General features: G+C 44.5%; 1 protein-coding gene and 1 long non-coding RNA gene across 3 annotated transcripts in view; one reads left to right on the plus strand and one right to left on the minus strand.

The window, feature by feature from the left end:
• Nucleotides 1–261: 261 nt before the first annotated feature.
• On the minus strand, nt 262–13,981 carry LOC122464556. The gene is made up of 3 exons (XR_006288711.1): nt 13,763–13,981; nt 1,571–1,634; nt 262–779 (listed from the first exon to the last, which is right to left on the minus strand). It is a non-coding gene; the product is annotated as an uncharacterized LOC122464556 (long non-coding RNA).
• Nucleotides 13,982–14,080: 99 nt separating this feature from the next.
• Nucleotides 14,081–21,783, plus strand: part of ECI2 (enoyl-CoA delta isomerase 2) — a 64,961-nt gene continuing 57,258 nt past the window's right edge. Inside the window, exon 1 of one of the 2 annotated variants that reach the window (XM_037893213.2) lies at nt 14,081–14,336. In XM_037893213.2, coding sequence (XP_037749141.2) covers nt 14,083–14,336 — 254 coding nt within the window. In that variant the 5' untranslated portion in view covers nt 14,081–14,082. The remainder of the gene's footprint in view (nt 14,337–21,783) is intronic. The other variant, XM_037893214.2, reaches the window with a different exon arrangement.

Here is a 21,783-nt window from a genome sequence, read left to right on the forward strand (position 1 = left end):
AGTCCCAGCTTGCAGCTTCCTGAACAGGCCAGTGTTCCAAAAGATGTGTGTGTCATGCACCTTTCCGGGCCACCCTTCATTTGAAAAGCCCACGGTGATCCACAAGCGCCTGGAGAACCATAGAGAAATAGCCCTTCCGATTAACGTACTCGGAGGCTAGGTGGGCTGGTGCCAGAATTGGAATATGCGTGCCATCTATCAGCCCTCCACAGTTAGGGAAACCCATTTGTGCAAAGCCAGCCACAATGTCACGCACGTTACCTAGAGTCATGGTTCTTCTGAGCAGGATGCGATTAATGGCCCTGCAAACTTGCATCAACACAATTCCAATGGTCGACTTTCCCACTCCAAATTGGTTAGCGACCGATCGGTAGCTGCCTGGAGTTGCCAGCTTCCAGATTGCAATAGCCACCCGCTTCTCCACGGGCAGGGCAGCTCTCAATCTCGTTTCCTTGTGCCACAGGATGGGGGCGAGCTCATCACTCAGTCCCAGGAAAGTGGCTTTTCTCATCCGAAAGTTCTGCAGCCACTGCTCGTCATCCCAGACTTGCATGACTCCCACCACTCAGTGCTTGTTTCCCGAGCCCAAAAGTGGCATTCCACGGTGGTGAGAATGTCCGTTAATGCCACAAGCAATTTTGTGTTGTATGCATTATGCGAGTCAACATTATCATCGGACTCCTCACTGTCAGTTTGTAGCTTAAGGAGTAACTCAACTGCCAAATGTGACATGCTGGCGAGACCCATCAGCATATTCCTCAGCACTTCGGGATCCATTCCTGCAGATCGAAAGGGAAGACAGAGCGCGCAGTACAAAAAACGTTGAAAGATGGCGGCAAATGTGGATGGAAGCACAGGGATTGCTGGGATGCAAAGCGATGCATCACGGGGCATTGAGACAGGACCCAGAATGCCCCGCCCCCTCCTTCCCACAAGCCACAGTGCCAGAATGGGAAGAGGTGCTCTGTGGGATAGCTGCCCATAATGCACCGCTCCCAATGCTGCTGCAAGTGCCACAAATGTGCACTCGCATCCGACAGTGTGAACACACTGCAGCGCTTTCCCTACTGCACGCTCTGAGGGCTGGTTTAACTCACAGCGCTCTACATCAGCAAGTGTAGCTATGCCTTTAGTGAAGACGCTACCTAGGCCGATGGTAGAGCTTCTCCCATCGGTGTAGGTACTCCACCTCCCCAAAAGGTGGTAAATCTATCTTGACAGGAGAAGCCTTCCCATTGACATAGCACTGTCTACACCAGGGGTTAACACATCTTTACATATAGTTAACACATCTTTATGCGGATGTAACTTGGGTCAACCAAAGTCTATAGTGTAGAATGTGAGGAACGTGCAAGCAAATAGGTATATTTGGAAAATATGTGGAAAAGAAAAACAAAATCTGAAGATATACCACACCAAGTTAAATGGAGGAGCAACAATAAAAAATGCAGCTGAAAAAATACAATCATCTTTGACTCATCATTAACATATAGTGGCAATAAAACTCAGAGGAGGGCATTGCCAGCCATTAGGGACTTGTTTGACAAACAATAAACCTAAGGCAACTTACCAAATGAGCTCACGCTGCCCTCTCTAGAGAGTCCTATACCTTCATTATATTGGTGCTGACACTCCTGCAATAGTAAACATTGAATTAGTGTTCCATTATATTACATTTCAGGCGATGCAATTTCTGGCTATTTCAGATTGTATCAAGTTTAAACTAGGTGTAACAACACCTTTTTATTTGACAAAAATGTTAATATCTTGGAGCCAAAATCTCCACACAGATGTGTGTGGAGGGCTCTCGCTGGCTTCAGAGGAGAGCCTCACATGCATATTCAAGGATAAAATTTAGCCTTGTGAATCTATATGTAATTTTAGAGATTAAAAATCTGCCTCCCAGTTTCATATAAAAACTGGTTACAAACTTTAAACAACAAATTAAACATTTCTTGAAAACAAAGGAAATGTTGCAGGTAGCTAAAAACAAGATATATTTGATACAATTTTTCTATTAACTGTTTTCATGTTTAATATTATTTCTAATTAAATATTATAATTATTATTATAAATTTTCAAAGCCTATGCCAAATCCTGCATAACTCTGATTATTTAGAATTTTAAAAATAGGCCAAAATCCTGAAGTCCTTACTCAGGCAAAACTCCCACTGACTTCAATAGAATAGTCAGGTGATTAAAATTAAACCTGCTAGATTACATCTAGGGTGCTCATCACCTTTCAGGGTAGAGTCCTTTCCTTAGAATTTAGGCCCTGATTCAACAAAGCATTTAAACACCCGAATAACCCCATTCCTATTCAGCAAGGTACTTAATCATGTGCTTAACTTTAAACACATCAGTAATCCCATTAAAATTAAAGGTTTCAGAGTAACAGCCGTGTTAGTCTGTATTCGCAAAAAGAAAAGGAGTACTTCTGGCACCTTAGAGACTAACCAATTTATTTGAGCATAAGCTTCGTGAGCTACAGCATCCGATGAAGTGAGCTGTAGCTCACGAAAGCTTATGCTCAAATAAATTGGTTAGTCTCTAAGGTGCCACAAGTACTCCTTTTCTTTTTATTAAAATTAAATGGGACAACTCACGTATTTACAGTTAAACTGGGTTGAAGTGCTTTGCTGCATAGAAGCGTTCAGGATTTAAAGCCTGATTCTGAGAACTTGCTCTCAGTCATAGATGTGGGTACTGCTCACATCTCAGGATCAAAGCTTTACTTAATAATGGGTGAGGTCCTTCATTTTCAATTTTTACCTAAAAATATTCCCAAGTTTTACAAAAGTTATTATTCCATTTTTACTGATTTTCACCCAAATTTTGGACCACTCCAGTACATGAAAATACTAATTATGTTGAGAAAACCCAGTACATTCCATTAGGTAATAATAAATTAGCCTAAGTGTACGTGCAAAGCTGTCTGTTAAAGTAAGGCAATGTAGTACGCATACACATGCATGTGTGTGTGTATATGTGTACATATTGTTAATGTACAGTTCATGAAATAAACCACGGCATTAAACTGCTTTTACTTTCAATACTCTTACTTTTCTCTACCTGTTGCTTTTTTTCTGCCTTCCCATTCCCCATTATTAACCCTGATATTTATCCATAAAACTGTGAGGTTAATTTTTTGCACTGGTTTTCACCCATTTTTTAATTTTTGTGATAAACACTGACACAGTCCCAGGAAATGTTAAACAAAATAAAAACTGAAAATGAAGTTCCTTGATAAACAGCCATATCCTGAGGTTTCTACTCAGTCCTTACTCAGCTTTAGCTTACTTAGCTTCTCTATGAGTTTTGACTGAAGGAAGACTGATCAGTGATATCAGGATATGGCCCAATAAAAACACTTTGCATCATTCAGTTGATGCTCTCAAAGTACTCACAAACATTAATGAATTTCACCAGCACCACTGTGAGGTAAGTATTATTACCTCCATTTTACAGAGAGGGAAACAGTTACTAGGAGGTTAAGGCCAAAATTTTCAAAAATGGGCATGAATTTAAGGTAGATCAGTTTTTCGGAGCCCAACTTGAGAAATCTTGTGCCAGCTTTTCAGAAATACTAAACTCTCACAACTCTAATGAAAAAATAGATCCAAAGTGTCTCAAACTGGACACAGAAACTGACACATCCTAAATCTGTGGCTACTTTTGAAAATTCAGCTGCATTTGATTTAATTTTGGCTAAGGTGACACAGCAAGTCTATGGCACAGCCAGGAACAGAACCTAGCTTTCCTGACTCCTAGTCCTGTTGTTAACCACTAGATCATGCTTCCTTTCTGCATCTGAGATGTTATATACATTTTGGAAAACTTTAAAGATGTATTTCCAGGTATTAGAGAAAATAGAGAAAAGTGTTTCACAATTAATTAATGGTATGTAAGGGCTGTCTCGTGAGAGAAGATTCAAAATCTTAAATAGATATAGTTTGAGGGGAAAAAAGAGAGAGAGAGAAAGAGATTGAAAGGTGATTTAATTAGCTGGGATTTTAAAATCTTAGCCATTATGGTTTTCAAGTACCTAATGGAACGCACAAGGGCATGGTATGTTCTGTCATCAATGAACAGTTAAAATGTAAAGTCATGAGCTGAAGCTGGAGGAAGAAAAGTTTAATAGTAGATATTAAGGTTTTATTGTCTTCAATTTAGATTGTAACTTTTTTTAGGGCAGGGACCATCTTTTATTCTCTGTTTGCACCATGCCAAGTACAATGGGGCCCCAATCATTGGTTGGGGCCTGCAGACACTATTGTAATAAAAGTAATTAATTAAGATAATCTTAAAGAATTATTGGGATGTGAAAAACTCTGCAATATGATGCTGTGAGAACAAACAGAATAAATGTGCTAAAGGTATAGTAAGCACACTTACTAAATAATATAATGTATAAGTAATGAAATACTGCAAAGGATTAAATGGACCACTGCTTACTCTCCATTGAGGAATTCTGTTTTTTATATTCACAATTACTTGACACCATCATATTAGCCCATTCCTAAGCTTTTAGCAATACCCACAGCATTAGAAAAACACAGCTGGCAACATGCATTGCAGTTAGCACAGTTTACACTTTTATGTTCTGCAATCCTATGAATTTTTTATAGGGGTCACAGTTTCATTTTGCTCTCAAAGGAACAGCTTTCACAGTTAGCTGTGGTATAGGCTCATGGTATTATGAACTAGCTCTGCTGGTTCTTTAGTTAGATAATATGCTGATAAAAAGAGGGGTTGAATTTTCATTTATTTATTTATTCATTCATTCATTCATTCATTCCCTAATTGTTGATGAAGGTGAATTCTGCAACCCAGAAGTACAGTTACCATAGAGAACTAAAAGATAATAGGTACCACTTGGAGATAATCACACCACTATGCTCATGAAGCAGAAGAGGCAACTGAAAGCTTTCATTCTCCTAAAATTAGGTTATTTAATTGAAAGTACACCCACTCATGTTTTATGTTTGGGAAAAAAAGCACATTTTGATATTCCTGCCTTCTATTTATAGAATTGCACAGCTACAAGTGAGAGAAAATTTACCACAATGGACTAAAGATAATTTAGAAAGTAGCTCTATGACGCCTTTGACTTGAGCAGTATTCTGTGTAGGTAGAAGCAATGACAAGTGTATTTTACAGTGGTACCTGTATAATACTGCTCAAGATACGCAGACATTTCAAACAAGTGAGATTTGGCTTTTGATCTCTGTGGAGTGCTGTTATTTCCTCCAGGGATGTAGTTATTTTAATAAGTAGGTCAGTCATGTATTTTAGATGGGAGAGTAAATTTACCATTTGAACTCTTCTACTTGTGGGAGAAAACATTGATTATTACAGTTCTGCGCCAGGTACAAAAGCATGTTTGATGTTTGCTCAGACCCATCAAATATTTATCAAAGTTCCTGCAAGACTACTTAAAATTATAGTTAGGTGCTGCCCTTTCTCTAAATGTATTCTCTCCTGGGAAGAGGGGTGTGGGAGGGAAATAAAGCACAAATATTTTTTCTGATAATGCTTAGTGCTAGATAACTACATATAAATAGCAAAATCTTCAATTTTCTTCATGTCTAAATGTCTCCGTAATTAGTGTACTCCTCATTCTCCCCCTTATATTCTATCTGAGAAACCTTTGAGACTTGATAAATTTTCATAAATATTTATTGTTGGAATTATATTGTTAATTTTGGTAATTTGTTTCTAGCAATATGATTGTAATATATTATACACATAGCCATTGGATAAACAATGTTATGTAATAAAAAACAAAAAGGTTTACAATACCCCCTCACAAACACCACAATTTGAGTGTGTCCTTCGTAAATTACCAGCTGAGTCCCCTCTGTGTCCCCACAGGCTGAGAATAGTGAAGAGGCAAGTGGTGGTCATTTGAGGGAGTTGGGGAAGGGGAGATAAGCAGGGGACCTGAGAAGGTTCCACAGCTCAATCCCTGTAGAGTTTGGCGAAAATATCTAGTGGACAAAGTCATAAGAAGAACCAATGGCTGGAAGTTAAAGCCACGCAAAATCAAATTATAAATAAAGAACACATGTTTTAACTGTGAGGGTGACTGACCAATGGAACAAACTACCAAACAAAGCAGAGAATTCTCAATCTCTTGATGTCTTCAGATCCTGACTGAATATCTTTCTAGAAGATATATTTTATTCAAACACAAATTATTGGACTCATCATAGACGTAACTGGATGAAATTAAATGGCCTGCATTATACAGGAGATCAGAGTAAACAATCTAATGGTCCCTTCTTGAAATTGAAATTTTTCAGCTCATATGGCCCAAAAATCTTACAAACGATGGCCTCTCTTGTTGGGTTCTTCCTCAAGATTTTTTAAAATTATTTGTAGAGAAGGTAAAAGCTGAAGATTCTTCTCATTTTCTCACCCTCCTCTCAAGTCACATTGGTTTTACTTAGTTTGGAGATGCCATGTTCTTCCTTTTGTATTAGGCCTGCCTAGTAGGTGTCATCTATATTTTTTCATGCCATAGAATGCCTCAATCTTGTCTATACTCCCTCTCCCACCATTGCTATCACTTCTGAAGATGTTCCTATGATAGTGCAATGATGAGAGTTTCCTAAAATTACCTGTGCAGATAAATAATATGTAATTCTGTTAACTAAATACGAAAACTCCACTGATGTGAACCATCCAGTACCTGGAAAGATAATGCAGCAAATAAGCAATCAATCTGCAAACACCTAGAAGATAATAAAGCGATAAATAACAGTCAACATGGATTTGTCAAGAACAAATCATGTCAAACCAACCTAACAGCACTCTTTGACAGGGTAACAAGCTTTGTGGATAGGTGGAAAGTGGTAGATGTATATCCTGACTTTAGTAAAGGTTTTCATGTCTTGTATCACCATCTCATAAACAAACTAAGAAAATACAGCCTATATGGCGCTACTATAAGGTGGGTGCATAATGGTTGGAAAACCGTTCCGAGAGAGTAATTGTCAGTGGCTATACAGTTGAGCTGGAAGTGCATATCAAATAGATCACAAGGATCGGTCCTGGGTCCGGTTCTGTTCAATATATAATATACAATATCAGGGTTGGAAGGGACCTCAGGAGATCATCTAGTCCAATCCCCTGCTCAAAGCAGGACCAATTCCCAAATTTGGTTATGCTCATCATCCTAATGCATACCAGCAACTGTTGGGAGCACGTTAAGGCCAATATGAGCAATCCCATTCTCCCCATGGCTCATGAAGGAAGGGGATGAACAGGAAATCACAGATTCCAACCAGAAGGGACCCCAGACCCTCCAGCCCCACGCTTGCATATACAAGCCACAGAATTTTGCCAAGAAGACGGATTAAAGCATGTCTTTTGAAAACACAGCTAATCTTGTCTGAACCACTCCAAGTCTACCACCATCCCGGGAAGCTGTTTAAAGCTGCAGCTACCAGGCTTTTCTTCTATTTCTGGGGGTGGGGGGAAGTTCCCTAGAATGACTCCTTCCTGCCCAGAGACACAGATGTTGCCCAGAGATGTACCGAGCCCTGTACCCCACAGCCCCTGGCTAGGAATCTCTGCAGTAGGAAAGCAGGCCTCTCCTGCCTCTCTCTCCCCTTTGTCAGCCTCTGAGTGTTTTTCCAAGAAGCCATTGTGAAAAGCTCTGGCAGAAAGGGACACCTGGAAAAGCAGGAGCTGGATCTACTGCTCTGGCAGGATCCCAGGAAGGTGAGGGCAGCCCGGTGCAACAACCCAACCGCCACTTCCAGGCTCTGGGCTGGGCGGAGGGAGTATAAAACTCTCCCACACACAAGGGTTGAAGGAGCTGGAAGTTGCTAAGGTGGTGAAGGGGCCCAAGCCCCAGCTCTGCCAGTGCTTTAATCCCCCCAGCATGGAACAATACAGTGCGTGGCATGAGGGGCCCTGGCAGAGGGGCCCAGCCCAATGCAAGTTCGCTTCATTTTCCCTCAGCAGCCAGCACAAGCACTAACCCCTGATTAGTGCTGGACAGGTTGGCTCTGTAGGGGCAGCTCACCACTAAAGTGGGGCAAACTCTTGCCCAGTGAGCACTCCTGAGCCGCTGCCTGCTGGCATGAGGCAGGCAGGGCTGCCACATAACAGAAAGCAGGGCTCCCCTCGCTGAATCTCTGTCACGCAACCTACAGCCAGGGCAACTCCACCTGTAGGCGAGGGGGACTCTGCTCACAACTCTTCACAGCCAGTGCTTCTGCACTGTGCCCTGCAGCGCCTCCTGCTGGGAGAGGCAGGGTTGGATAACTTCCCACCAGCAGCTGGGATGCTTGCCCAGCAGAATCATGGATTTAGTGAAGTTTTGGCTCTCCTTTGCTCTGTAGGGTCTCTCCCTCTCCCCCTCTTTCCCCAGCCCGGAGCAGCGCAGCATCGCCCGACTGTGGTGAGGCAGGCAGTGGGGATCAAGACAAAACCCGAAGATGATGTCTCTGCACTTCCGTCAGACAGGAGTCACCCTCTGGCCTCAGCAGTGTCTCCGGCCTGCCTAGGGACATGACCCAGAAGGTGTTGGCCCTGCTCCAAACCCAGCCTTACTGATACAATAGGACTCCATGGGAACGGATCCCCTCCTGGGATTTTATCTCCAAGTGTGGCAGCGGCCCTTAAACAGCACCCAGGCAGGGCCACAGTGAATCTGTCTCAGACACTGACAGAGCTCATTGAGGGACCTGGGCGTGCTCCCCACTGCCACCGATGCCAGGGGCTACAGGCTGTCCCCTTTGCTCCTGGTTCTTTATAAATGATCTAGATAATGCCATAGAGAGTACACTTATAAAGTTTTCATACAGTACCAAGCCTGGAGGGACTTCAAGTAGTTTGGAGGACACGATTAGAATTCAAAATGATCTGGACAAAATGGAGAAATGGTCAGAAGTAAATGGGATGAAATTCAATAAGGACAAATGCAAAGAACTCAACTAGGAAGGAACAATCAGTTGCACACCTACAAAATGGGAAATGACTGCCTAGGAAGGAGTACTGCAGAAAGCGATCTGGGGTTTATAGTGGGTCACAAGCTGAATATGAGTCAACTGTTGCAAAAAAAAGTGAACATCATTCTGGGATGTATTAGCAGGAATGTGGTAAGCAAGACACAAGAAGTAATTCTGCCATTCTACTTTACGCTGATAAGGCCTTGGCAGGAGTATTGTGTCCAGTTCTGAGCACCACTTTTCAGGAAAGATGTGGATAAATTAGAGGATGTCCAGAGGAGAGCAACAAAAATTATTAAAAGTCTAGAAAACATGACCTATGAGGAAAGACTGAAAAAACTGAATGTGTTTAGTCTAAAAGAGAAGACTGAGGGGGGACACACTAATAGTTTTCATGTACATAAAAGGTTGTTACTAGGAGGAGGGTGAAAAAATTGTTTTCCTTAACCTCTGAGGCTAGGACAAGAAGCAATGGCTTAAATTACAGCAAGTTAGGTTTAGGTTAGACATTAGGAAAAACTTCCTACGTGTCAGGGTGGTTAAGCACAGGAACAAATTGCCTAGGGAAGTTGTGGAATCTCTGTCATTGGAGGTTTTTAAGAACAGCTTAGACAAACACCTGTCAGGAATGGTCTAGTTATTATGTAGTCCTGCCTTGAGGCCAGGGGACTGTACTAGGTCCCTTCTAGTCCTACATGTCTATGATTCTATTACGAGTTTTCGGAGGCGTGATGGCATACTATTCCTTTTACTCTTTGAGAAGGTAACATTTTTTGTGTTTTTCTTCTAGGTTCATAGCCAGTGTACTTAGTATATGCTGAAACTTCAAGAACTTCTTCATCGGTAGAATGTGGAAACCCATCAGACAATAAGTTTATGCCTTAAAGGAGGACAGGAATGCTTTTTAAAAATCTAAACCAACTGATGAGATCTCAAATCACTAACAGAATGCATATTCTAGTTTCAAAATGACAAGTAGATATGTTTTTAAAATTAACTTAATAGATTTTTATCCGCCATAACCTGAATTCAGGTTTCTAAATTTCCCCTGTGGGAATTTATGGCATCACACACCTACCTAATAAAAGAAAGGAACTATTCTGTTTACCCTGCATTAGGTGCTTCCTGGTGTAATCAACACTTATAGGATCATGAGAAACCCAAACTACAGATCCCATGAGGCACCATGACAGCTCAAGTGGGCACAGATTAATGTTAAAATATATCAATTTGGGTCAAATGTTTCAATTTAACTTGATAAAAAAATAAGAAAATTAAAAATGTCAGCAAAATCAAAATTGTAGTTTGTGGAAACTGTATTTTTCAAAGAAAAAACGTTGACTGAAAATTCCCTGACCAGCTCTACTTCCAGCCCAGTGCCCTGACCCCTAATTGCCATTGTTATTTGCACATCCCTAGATCCAGTTTTACTTAATTCCTGGGTACAATATGTAGAAGCAGATTACGTGGTCATCCAGATTTAGAAGACAACCTGTTAAATCATCTGGGTGATGAGACTCTTGCTGAAGAAGTTCTTTGATGAACTCATATTAGAACTTCTAGTCCTATGACAAGGTTCCTTCCTGGACAGATTCACTTTTGATCTTCCAGCAACCAGTTATTTTAAATTAGTCTTCACGGGCAGTTAAACAGACATCTTCCATTTGTTACACTGTAAGCTACTCTGGGTCAATTAGGTTTGGCTACTTGTGTGATGACAGATATGTGCACAGAGAGGAAAAATACCATTTCCTGCTGAGTTTTAGCCAGTTTTGTTCACTAAGGTTCTAGAAATATAGGGAGGATATTCACATTGGTACCTGCAGCTTGGACCCATCTCTTCATGGCTAGTGAAATCAAGTGAAAAACTCTGGATTCACTGGTGAAAATTATTAATGTCTCTTTTTGGGAGGGTAGGGTGCCAGCATTCCTGGAGCAAGTTATTACTAGAGTTGCTCAAAAAAACAAGTGTTGACACTGGCAATTTTGCTGACTATCCCCAATTTCATTGACTATCTTAAATTACACTTCTTGAGCAAGATGGTTGAGAAAATGGCAGTGAGGAAACTCAGACAGTTACTGGAGTCCTCAGATCACTTTGCTCTTTATCACTTAGGCCAGGTCAACTCTAGGAACTTTGGTTTGCATCAAGGGCGCAACAAGGAGGAGTGGGAGCAAGATGTCCAACTCTCCCCCACCCTCCGCCCCAACCCATCACTTGAGCTGGCATGACGGAGAGATTGCCGGGCCAAATATGAGTGGCATTGCAACCCCATACACTTACTCTTCCCACACACTTTTGCAGTCCTTCCAGTCAGTGTCCATGGGTACTGGGCACCCCCAATCCCTGGAGCAGGAGGCATCAAGAACCCCCAGTACCCAGGAGTTCTGGGGGCAAGTGGATTTGGGCTTTTAATGCTTCCTGGGAAAACAGTCACAGAAGCAGGATGGAATCTGGGGCTCCCAGAATTGCCTGGCCACTGGTGGGAATGGTGGTCTTCAGTCTGACTGCCTCTCTGGGTAAGAGCTTGAGGGATGAGGAGACTGCGGAGCTAGGCACAGGGGGGAAAAATGGAGCTGGCTGTGGCTGTGGGGCAATGTGCGGGGAAGAGTGCAGGGCTAGGTATGAGACAGGAGGAGGGGTGTGTGTGTGTGGAGCTGGGTGCAGGGAGGGGAGCATGGGTTGGAGTGCAGAGTCAGCGTGAGAGAGTTCAAGACTGGGTATCGGGGAGAAGCAGGAGGAGAGCCTGCGGCTAGGTGTGGGGGCAGGAGAGAGAGAGTTCTGGGCCCCCTCTTTAGGAATATTTTGGTTGTGCCCCTATTTGGCATGGTTTTGTTGGTCAGGGGTGTGAAAAAAAACACTACTGCTAGCTATGCCAACAAAAACCGCAGTGTAAACCCCCAGCGTACATGCAACTATGTCAACTATGGGCATGTCTACACTACAGTGGCACAGCAGCTATGGCACTGCAGCTGTGCCGCTGTAGCACCGTACTGTAGACGCTTCCTACATTGACAGATGGGATTTTTTCATTGATGTAGTTAATCCACCCACCCAACAGGCAGTAACTAGGTTGATGGAAGAATGCTTTCATCAACCTAGCTGCGTCTAAACTGTGGTCTAGGTCAACATAACTACAGAGCTTTGGGCACACAATTTTTTATAGTCCTCAGTGATGTAGGTAGGTTGACCTAATATTTAGGCGTACACCTGACCTATGTTGACAGAAGAGCACAACTGACATAGCTAATATTCCTGGCTTGGCAGAAAAACTCCTTCTGTTAGCATAAGCTGCGTCTACACTAGCAGCCTCTATACCAGCAAAGTATTTGTGGTGTAGATGAGGCTTTAGTCTTATGGCTGGTCTACACAACACAGTTAGGTCGACGTAAAGCAGCTTATGTTGACCTAATTATGTCAGTGTCTACACTACAAACCTTACATCCCACTGATGTAAGTGCCTTACTACACGGACATTATAACTCTACCTCCATGAGAGGCATAAGGCTTATTGTCAGTGTAGTTAGGGTGACGCAGTGGGCATGGCTACACTTACAGATGTAGAGTGCTGTGAGTGAAACCATCCCTCGGACAGCGCAGTAGGGAAAGCACTGCAGTGTGTTCACACTGTCAGATTCAAGCGTACTGGTGTGGCCACATTAGCAGCTCTTTCAACGCCACAGAGAGCAGTGCATTGTGGTAGCTATCCCAGCGTTCAAGTGGTTACAATGTGCTTTTCAAATGCGGGGGAGGGTGGAGTGTGATAGGGAGTGTGTTTTGTGTATGTGAGAGGAGAGAGAGTTGGTTTTTGGGGTGCTGAGAGTGTGTCAGCATGCTGTCTTGTACGTTCAGACAGCAGCAGACCCCCGCTTCCCCCCCACCCCACACTCACAGCAAGCAGCCTTCCACAGTAATGGTTCCTTTGTCTCAGGGCAGATAAGCAGACAGCTGTCAGAAACGGAGCTTTGAAAGGCATATCCGCATTCCTACAGCGAGTTCAAAACAACGACAAGAGTCGTTTCAGAGTAGCAGACGTGTTAGTCTGTATTCGCAAAAAGAAAAGGACTACTTGTGGCACCTTAGAGACTAACCAATTTATTTGAGCATAAGCTTTCGTGAGCTACAGCTTCATCATCCGATGAAGTGAGCTGTAGCTCACGAAAGCTTATGCTCAAATAAATTGGTTAGTCTCTAAGGTGCCACAAGTACTCCTTTTCTTCCAATGACAAGAGTGACCACTTGACTTAAGGGGATTATGGGACATTTCCGGAGGCCGATCACAGCGCAGTAATGCAACACCTCGTTTACACTGGTGCCGTGGCGTTTCAGCCAAGGCGTTATGCTTCTCTTGGAGGTGGATTACCAGGAGTGCTCCAGCTGCAGAGTCCAGGCGCTCTAAGTGCCTTGCCAGTGTGGACGGGTCAGGAATTAGGGTGCAAGAGCCCTGAATTTGACAAGAAAGCCAGGCAACTAGAGCCCAGCTGGGTGTCTGGATCCTGCGCTCAGCTGAGAGCTAGGACAAGAAGCCCAGGCATCTGGACCCCGCTCACCAGGGCCAAGAAGTCCCTGGGGCCACTTGCCCCCCGTTCCCCCTGGGTAATGGAGAGCCGGGAAGGGGGGCCGCCCAGGAGCATGTGCTGCAGCAGGGCTTCTGGCAGGGAGCTGCTGCACCTCTTAGGTCAGTGGAAGCGCTCCTGGTGAGGAAGCACACTACCGATCCACGGAGGGTAGTGTGGACATGCACCACCACAGTAATTACTGCAGTGGCAGTAAGTCGACCTAATATAAGTCGACTTACCTTTCTAGTGTAGACACGCGTCTGCGTCTGGTTTGTAGAACTAGTGCAGAACTGTTCTTCCGCCGCACATTTCACTCCGGTGGATGCTGCATTTTCTGCCACACAAAAATCTGACGGCGAAGTCCCAACTCTACTAAATGGGGTTAAAGTCACTATTGACACCGCTGCCAACACTGGCGTCTCTGTCGCTCACACTTCTCCCCATACACACAATCTCTCCTCTCCCCACAGCTTCACTGCCCCTCTCAGAGGCAAATTCTCTCTCTCTCTCACACACACACACAGTGTCTGTACCTCATTCACCCCCATGCCTGCCTCACATGTCACACACCGCCCCTCACACCCACGCGCAGCCCGCTCCCAGGCGCCCCCTGCCAGGCGCGCCCCGCCGGACAGGGAAGGAGGCGGTGGCAGCGGCTCCTCCCCCGGGGCCCTGTCCTGCAGCCGCCTCCGACGAGCCGGAGCTCGCTTGGCTGCTCTCCGCGCCAGGCTTCTGCATGGCGGCTGCCGCTGCCGCCGCCGCCGCCTTCCGCTTGGCCCGGAGCTTGCGGCTGCGCCCGGTCTGTGGGGCAAGGTGAGCGGGAGCTGGGCGCCAGGGAGGCTGGAGCTCCCGGGCTGGGAGGGAAGGGGGCTGAGCACTGACAGAGCGAGCAGGGGCGTCCTGTTAGCCTGCTGCAAGGCGGGACCCGCCGAAAACCCCAGCCCAGCGCCTGGCTGGCTCCTAGTTAGGAGTGGAAGGTTTCACAGGCAGGGGCGCCCCTCGGGGGCTTGTGCAGAGTAACATGGAGCCTCCCTGCCCTCCCCCCACTGGGGGCATGGCTGTGAGGTCCTGTGCAATCTCCAGCTCCCTCCTCCAAGGTCCCATCCTACAGGACATGCCACCCACCCCAGTCCCTGAGAACATCCAGCTACATCCAAGGAGAGGGAGAACTAGGGAACAATAGGGGCCAGAGAGCCCAGCAGGGAGGGGAGAGGGTCCGGGTGGTCTATGTATTGGCAACTGGCATCCTTACAGTGAGGCATCGGTGACCGTCACTTCTGCTGGCTTTGGCCAGGGTTGGCCTTTGAAGAAAAATTCTAGTGCTGATGTTAACGTGTAACAAACTTCTTCCTCCTGCAGAGCTAGGTAACTCTTGTTTTAGCATCTCACTTTTCACACATAGGCTAATAGGCGTTTTCTGCTGCCAGAAAAATTGTTTTTGTTCAGTTCATTCCCTCAATTTGTTTTGCAGGCTGCAGGGTCATTTTTTATTACAAAAGAGTCTTGTTGAATTTTAACCACTTCTTTGTCATTTAAGACATGTTATCTTTCTACGTCAAAAGTAATAGTCTTGCTATCAAGTTGTGTTTATTCCCAGTGTTTAGTTAATATAAAACAGCTCTAGGGGTCACAAGCTGTCTCGCATGTTCTGTTCTCTGCAGTGATACAGTTGCTGTCAGTGTTAGAGAGAAAATATAATAGAAATTTTATAAACTTTTAAAGTGGCATGAACATGTTAGGTCTTTTTCAAATGTTTACATGCTTTAAAGATAAACATGCAAGTAGTCCCACTGAGGTAGTGGAATTAATTTCATTCTTAAAGTTTAGCATATGTATAAATAGTTGCAGTATTTGGAACTCGAACACTTCTTGTTCAGTGAAGATTTAAAACTGTCTTGTAAAGAGTTAGTAACCAAAAAACCTGCAGTATTGTGGTTGCTTGTGAGAACCAGAAAGTGAAACTGACAAGTCTTTTCTTCATCAAGGCTGAATGAATTGCCAAATAGTATTAGTAGTGAATGAATTTGTTTCAGAGTAACAGCCATGTTAGTCTGTATTCGCAAAAAGAAAAGGAGTACTTGTGGCACCTTAGAGACTAACCAATTTATTTGCACATAAGCTTTCGTGAGTTACAGCTCACTTCGTCGGATGTGAGCTGTAGCTCACGAAAGCTTATGCTCAAATAAATTGATTAGTCTCTAAGGTGCCACAAGTACTCCTTTTCTTTTTGAATGAATTTGGTTTTTTAGTAACATCAACTGATTTTAAAAACAGATTTTTACCCCAAAGTGTCCCTTTAAGTTCTAAAAGATTTTCAGAGTGCTGAATGAAAGTCACAGATCCACAATATTTTAAAGTTGTAAATTTTCAGAGAGAGCCTGGTCCTTTATTTCAAAACAGAGGAGTTTATTTTAAACCAGTAATTCCACTGCTGAATAATTAAAAGGAGATCTGCTGATCTTTTTTAAAGATAGCACATAATCCTCAATGACAGAAGTGCTCCAAGTAGTAACAGGCAAAATAGGCTGTCAGTGTTTGTTTATTAGAGCACTTACTATGGGGCAAGCTGAGGTGTAAATCTGTAAGCTGCTTGATCTTGTGACCTTTATCATCTTGTTCTAATTGACAATTCAGCTCCAATAGTGCTCTGTCAAGTTCTCCCATATGATGTGTCTACATAGAGAGCATGGTATACAAGGATGCAGTGAGCAAGTAACATGGGTTCTGGGGAGAAATTTGAGGCTTCTGACACTCCAAACAAGATAAACTATTACATTGCAGCCAGGAGCACCCGAGGAAAACAATTTGTTGCTAGATATTTTCGTCATCTTCAGACATGTGCATGTGAGAGGGTAAATCCATTACGTTGACTGAAAAAAAAACTTCATTTGAAATGTGCTGTCAAGTTTAAAAAAGATATTAAAGCACTGTAATAGTTATACAATACATAAGCTTGAACCAAAACTTCAGATCCAAATACTTCTGAACATTGAAGTGCTTGAAATCCAGATTCTAATTTGGTGACTTGAATCATCTCTCAAAGGTACTTTTTTAAAAAAAAATAGTTCATTGCTCTGCTATAAAACAGCTGAGTTCAGCTTTGGTAGCTTTTTTTTTTTTTTTTTTTTTTTGGCGCATATGATGTTAATAGCACGCCAAGAATGTGGCTGTTTTTTGTGTATCCTTTATCAGCTTTGACTTGACAAGAGGTTTGGGCCTGGTATCCTCCCCTTTGAGGCATTTGATCAACACATGTTGACCTATATCAAAATCATCCCAACAGTCAAGCTCACAAACCTATTTTTCTGTCTCGTTCATTCTTTACTGTCTGCTGGGGACTATCCACTCTGCTGCTCCTTTGAGCTGGGATTCAGTTAGTGGCAGCTGGTGATTGACAGGTGAGGCACCTATCACAAACTCTGACATTCCAATATACACGTTCCTCCTTGCAATCCTGGCCTGGAAGGGGGAGTGCCTTTGTTCTGCCCTTCCAAGGCAGCAGCCTCCCCATTGCATTTGCAGATATCCAGTGTCACTGGCCCTGTGGTTGTGCAGGGAGCCCTCTGCAACTCTGCTGTCATACAGCACTCTCTCACTAGCCAGGAGTGTGGGAGCCGTCCCAGGGCAGGAATTGTTCAGCAGTGCGGTGGCCTCTCCCCACAGCCAGGGGCTCATTGGGTTCTTTGTAATCCTGGCTGGGAGTCTCTAATCTGCCAACCCAGGATGTCTACAGCTTCCCCTGCGACTTGTATCCTTGTGTCTTAGGCCCCTCAGTGGTGTAGGTAGCCCCCCTGCATTTCCACTGTATCAGTGCTGGGAGGGAACCCTGCATCCATTCTGGCAGAACTGGCCTTAACCTCTGCAACCCTGCAAGCCATGGCTAGCACAACAGTGCCCTCAAAGTGGCTCCTCAGCAGGGTTAGTTGCCATAGTTACAAGGCAGCTTTGAGGCACTACTACCTATACTGTGATTTGAGCCTCATCCACAGCACTACATTTTTTTGGCATTACGGAGATGGAGAGAGTGTGAGTAACATGAATTTAAATCCAATCACAAGTGCTTCTTCTGATATATATAAATAAAAAAAAATAACTGTCCTTAATCTTTATATACACAAAAATGTAGCTTTTGGGAATTGGCTTCTGAATTCTTTGGTTAAGCTGTGCCTCACTTGCTTAAGCCGGTGAGCCACCCCTGGATAGAGGCCACCCCTATAACAGTTCAGGCCAACTGCTCCAGTATTTCCTCTGGGGCTCCAGCAAGGGCACCACTGTCAGGCTTTCAGCTCCCCACCCATTGCATTTCTTTGGTGGGACTCATGTCCCACTTCCTTCTGACCAACTATTTCTAGGCTGCATAGTTTTGATATAAGCTTATTGGCATGCATCATCCCAGTTCTAACATGGGCTCTGGCAGGAGCAATCCTTCAATACCCTGCCCAAGGGATTTCCTTTGTGATAACAAGTTCAACACAGCTTCAGCTCAGAAAAAGTACCCAGTTTTATGAACCTCAGTAGGCCAAGTCCTTCCAACCCTACTCTAGGGTCTAGGGTCTTTCATGGACCAGAGGTTTTGTCCATTTGCTGGATCAGGAAGAAGGCCCTGAGCCAGTTTAAAACCAGGCTATTTATCCAAAAATCGTTTATTGGTCTCTGGAGAATCCAGTTTGAACTAGTATATGTGGACCTTTCCAGGGAGTAGAGTTTCTCTGGAGATATTACAACCTGAATGAATTTAACTAATCACCCCTGCCTGCTGTTCTCCTGTTTACACTTCTCATGGAAATACAGTAACACAGAGATGAAAATTAATTGTATTAAAAATGTAAAGATATTAAGCTCAATTGAATAAGGTTTAACTCAATTAAGTAAGGTTTGTCCACGATATTATTCTGTCACAGCCTCCTCCTATCCACATGTCCCTTGGTCTTCCTCCACTCTGTCCTTATCGCTAATAACCCCAGTTGATATGAGCTAGAAAGTTTGTCCCACCTATCTACAATTCTTATGACAGACCAATCTTCCATCCCCACTGTGAAGGGACCAGTAAAGAAGTGTGGTGTTATCCCTTTTTGGCCTGAGTGGCTAGCCAAAAATATGGGGTCTTGCAGGTTGTTCTTCTTACGGGGAGAAATTGATGATGGAGTCAGGTACCTTTGATGCAATCTTGTTTGTTTACAAGGAATGTACAAAATCCTGTTTTTTCCCTGAACATAAGAGGACCCAAAAACAGGTGATAAAGGCTTGAAGCTGTAAGCAAAGAAATTCTTAGCCAGCACCACACTATGCTCGTCCAGGCTGTGACAGTCTGCCCGTTGTGTCATTCTTGCTTTCTCACGCACATGTTTCCCCCCAACACTCCAGGATACCTAGGGAGCACTCTGCTTGCATAGTTCAAATTCCTGAGTGGCCTCAGGTGTGCCTTTGTTCTGAGTGGTGACATGTGCCTGTCCTTTGATTTAGAGACAACAGTTATTTCATAAAGGAGTTTAACTGTTTCTAATGGAGAGCGGCAGTTACACCCACCAGCTGCAAAATGGTTTAATTTAACCCATCCTATAACAGTACAGTCATTGGAGATAGTAGGGGGCCAATCCTGCTTCCACTGAAGTCAGCAGGGGTATTGTGATGAAATATGTATTTCTATTTGATAGAAGTTAATTAGAGTTTTGGGGCACTGTAAGATTTAGGTCTATTAATTTCCTTGATCTTTAGTGCTTGGGTTTTGTAAGTGATAAGATAAGTGTGATACACTTGTCACTTAGTAACATTTACTAGTATTTTAAATGTTACTCTCTCAGTCTCTAAGGTGCCACTAGTACTCCTTTTCTTTTTGCGAATACAGACTAAGCCCTGGTCTACACTAGGACTTTAGGTCGAATTTAGCGGCGTTAAATCGATGTAAACCTGCACCCGTCCACACGATGAAGCCCTTTATTTCGACTTAAAGGGCTCTTAAAATCGATTTCCTTACTCCACCCCTGACAAGTGGATTAGCGCTTAAATCGACCTTGCCGGGACGAATTTGGGGTACTGTGGACACAATTTGACGGTATTGGCCTCCGGGAGCTATCCCAGAGTGCTCCATTGTGACCGCTCTGGACAGCACTCTCAACTCAGATGCACTGGCAAGGTAGACAGGAAAAGAACTGCGAACTTTTGAATCTCATTTCCTGTTTGGCCAGCGTGGCAAGCTGCAGGTGACCATGCAGAGCTCATCAGCAGAGGTGACCATGATGGAGTACCAGAATCACAAAAGAGCTCCAGCATGGACTGAACGGGAGGTACGGGATCTGATCGCTGTATGGGGAGAGGAATCCATGCTATCAGAACTCCGTTCCAGTTTTCGAAATGCCAAAACCTTTGTCAAAATCTCCCAGGGCATGAAGGACAGAGGCCATAACAGGGACCCGAAGCAGTGCCGCGTGAAACTTAAGGAGCTGAGGCAAGCCTACCAGAAAACCAGAGAGGCGAACGGCCGCTCCGGGTCAGAGCCCCAAACATGCCGCTTCTATGATGAGCTGCATGCCATTTTAGGGGGTTCAGCCACCACTACCCCAGCCATGTTGTTTGACTCCTTCAATGGAGATGGAGGCAACACAGAAGCAGGTTTTGGGGACGAAGAAGATGATAGCTCACAGCAAGCAAGTGGAAAAACCGGTTTTCCCGACAGCCAGGAACTGTTTCTCACCCTGGACCTGGAGCCAGTATCCCCCGAACCCACCCAAGGCTGCCTCCTGGACCCGGCAGGCGGAGAAGGGACCTCCGGTGAGTGTACCTTTTAAAATACTATACATGGTTTAAAAGCAAGCATGTGAAAGGATTAATTTGCCCTGGCATTCGCGGCTCTCCCGGATGTACTCCCAAAGCCTTTGCAAAAGGTTTCTGGGGAGGGCAGCCTTATTGCGTCCTTCATGGTAGGACACTTTACCACTCCAGGCCAGTAACACGTACTCGGGAATCATTGTACAACAAAGCATTGCAGTGTATGTTTGCTGGCGTTCAAACAACATCCGTTCTTTATCTGTCTGTGTTATCCTCAGGAGAGTGAGATATCATTCATGGTCACCTGGTTGAAATAGGGTGCTTTTCTTCAGGGGACACTCAGAGGAGCCCGTTCCTGCTGGGTGTTTGCCTGTGGCTGAACAGAAATGTTCCCTGCTGTTAGCCACGGGGAGGGAGGAGGGTTGAGGGGGTAGCCACGCGGTGGGGGGAGGCAAAATGCGACCTTGTAAAGAAAGCACATGTGCTATGTATGTAATGTTAACAGCAAGGTTTACCCTGAAAGAGTGTAGCCACTGTTTTATAAAATGTGTCTTTTTAAATACTGCTGTCCCTTTTTTTTTCTCCACCAGCTGCATGTGTTTCAATGATCACAGGATCTTCTCCTTCCCAGAGGCTAGTGAAGATTAGAAAGAAAAAAAAACGCACTCGTGATGAAATGTTCTCTGAGCTCATGCTGTCCTCCCACACTGACAGAGCACAGACGAATGCGTGGAGGCAAATAATGTCAGAGTGCAGGAAAGCACGAAATGACTGGGAGGAGAGGTGGCGGGCTGAAGAGAGTAAGTGGCTGGCTGAAGACAGGGCTGAAGCTCAAATGTGGCGGCAGTGTGATGAGAGGAGGTAGGATTCAATGCTGAGGCTGCTGGAAGATCAAACCAGTATGCTCCAGTGTATGGTTGAGCTGCAGCAAAGGCAGCTGGAGCACAGACTGCCACTACAGCCCCTGTGTAACCAACCGCCCTCCTCCCCAAGTTCCATAGCCTCCACACCCAGACGCCCAAGAACGCGGTGGGGGGGCCACCGGCCAACCAGCCACTCCACCACAGAGGATTGCCCAAAAAACAGAAGGCTGGCATTCCATAAATTTTAAAGTTGTAAACTTTTAAAGTGCTGTGTGGCATTTTCCTTCCCTTCTCCACCACCCCTCCTGGGCTACCTTGGTAGTCATCCCCCTATTTGTGTGATGAATGAATAAAGAATGCATGAATGTGAAGCAACAACGAGTTTATTGCCTCTGCAAGCGGTGATCGAAGGGTGGTTAGCTTACAGGGAAGTAGAATGAAGCAAGGGGCAGGGGGTTTCATCAAGGAGAAACAAAGAGAACTTTCACACCGTAGCCTGGCCAGTCATGAAACTGGTTTTCAAAGCTTCTCTGATGCGTACCGCGCCCTCTTGTGCCCTTCTAACCGCCCTGGTGTCTGGCTGCGCGTAACCAGCAGCCAGGAGATTTGCCTCAGCCTCCCACCCCGCCATA

This window comes from Chelonia mydas, chromosome 2, assembly GCF_015237465.2.
Source record: "Chelonia mydas isolate rCheMyd1 chromosome 2, rCheMyd1.pri.v2, whole genome shotgun sequence".
Classification (NCBI taxonomy): Eukaryota; Metazoa; Chordata; order Testudines; family Cheloniidae; genus Chelonia; species Chelonia mydas.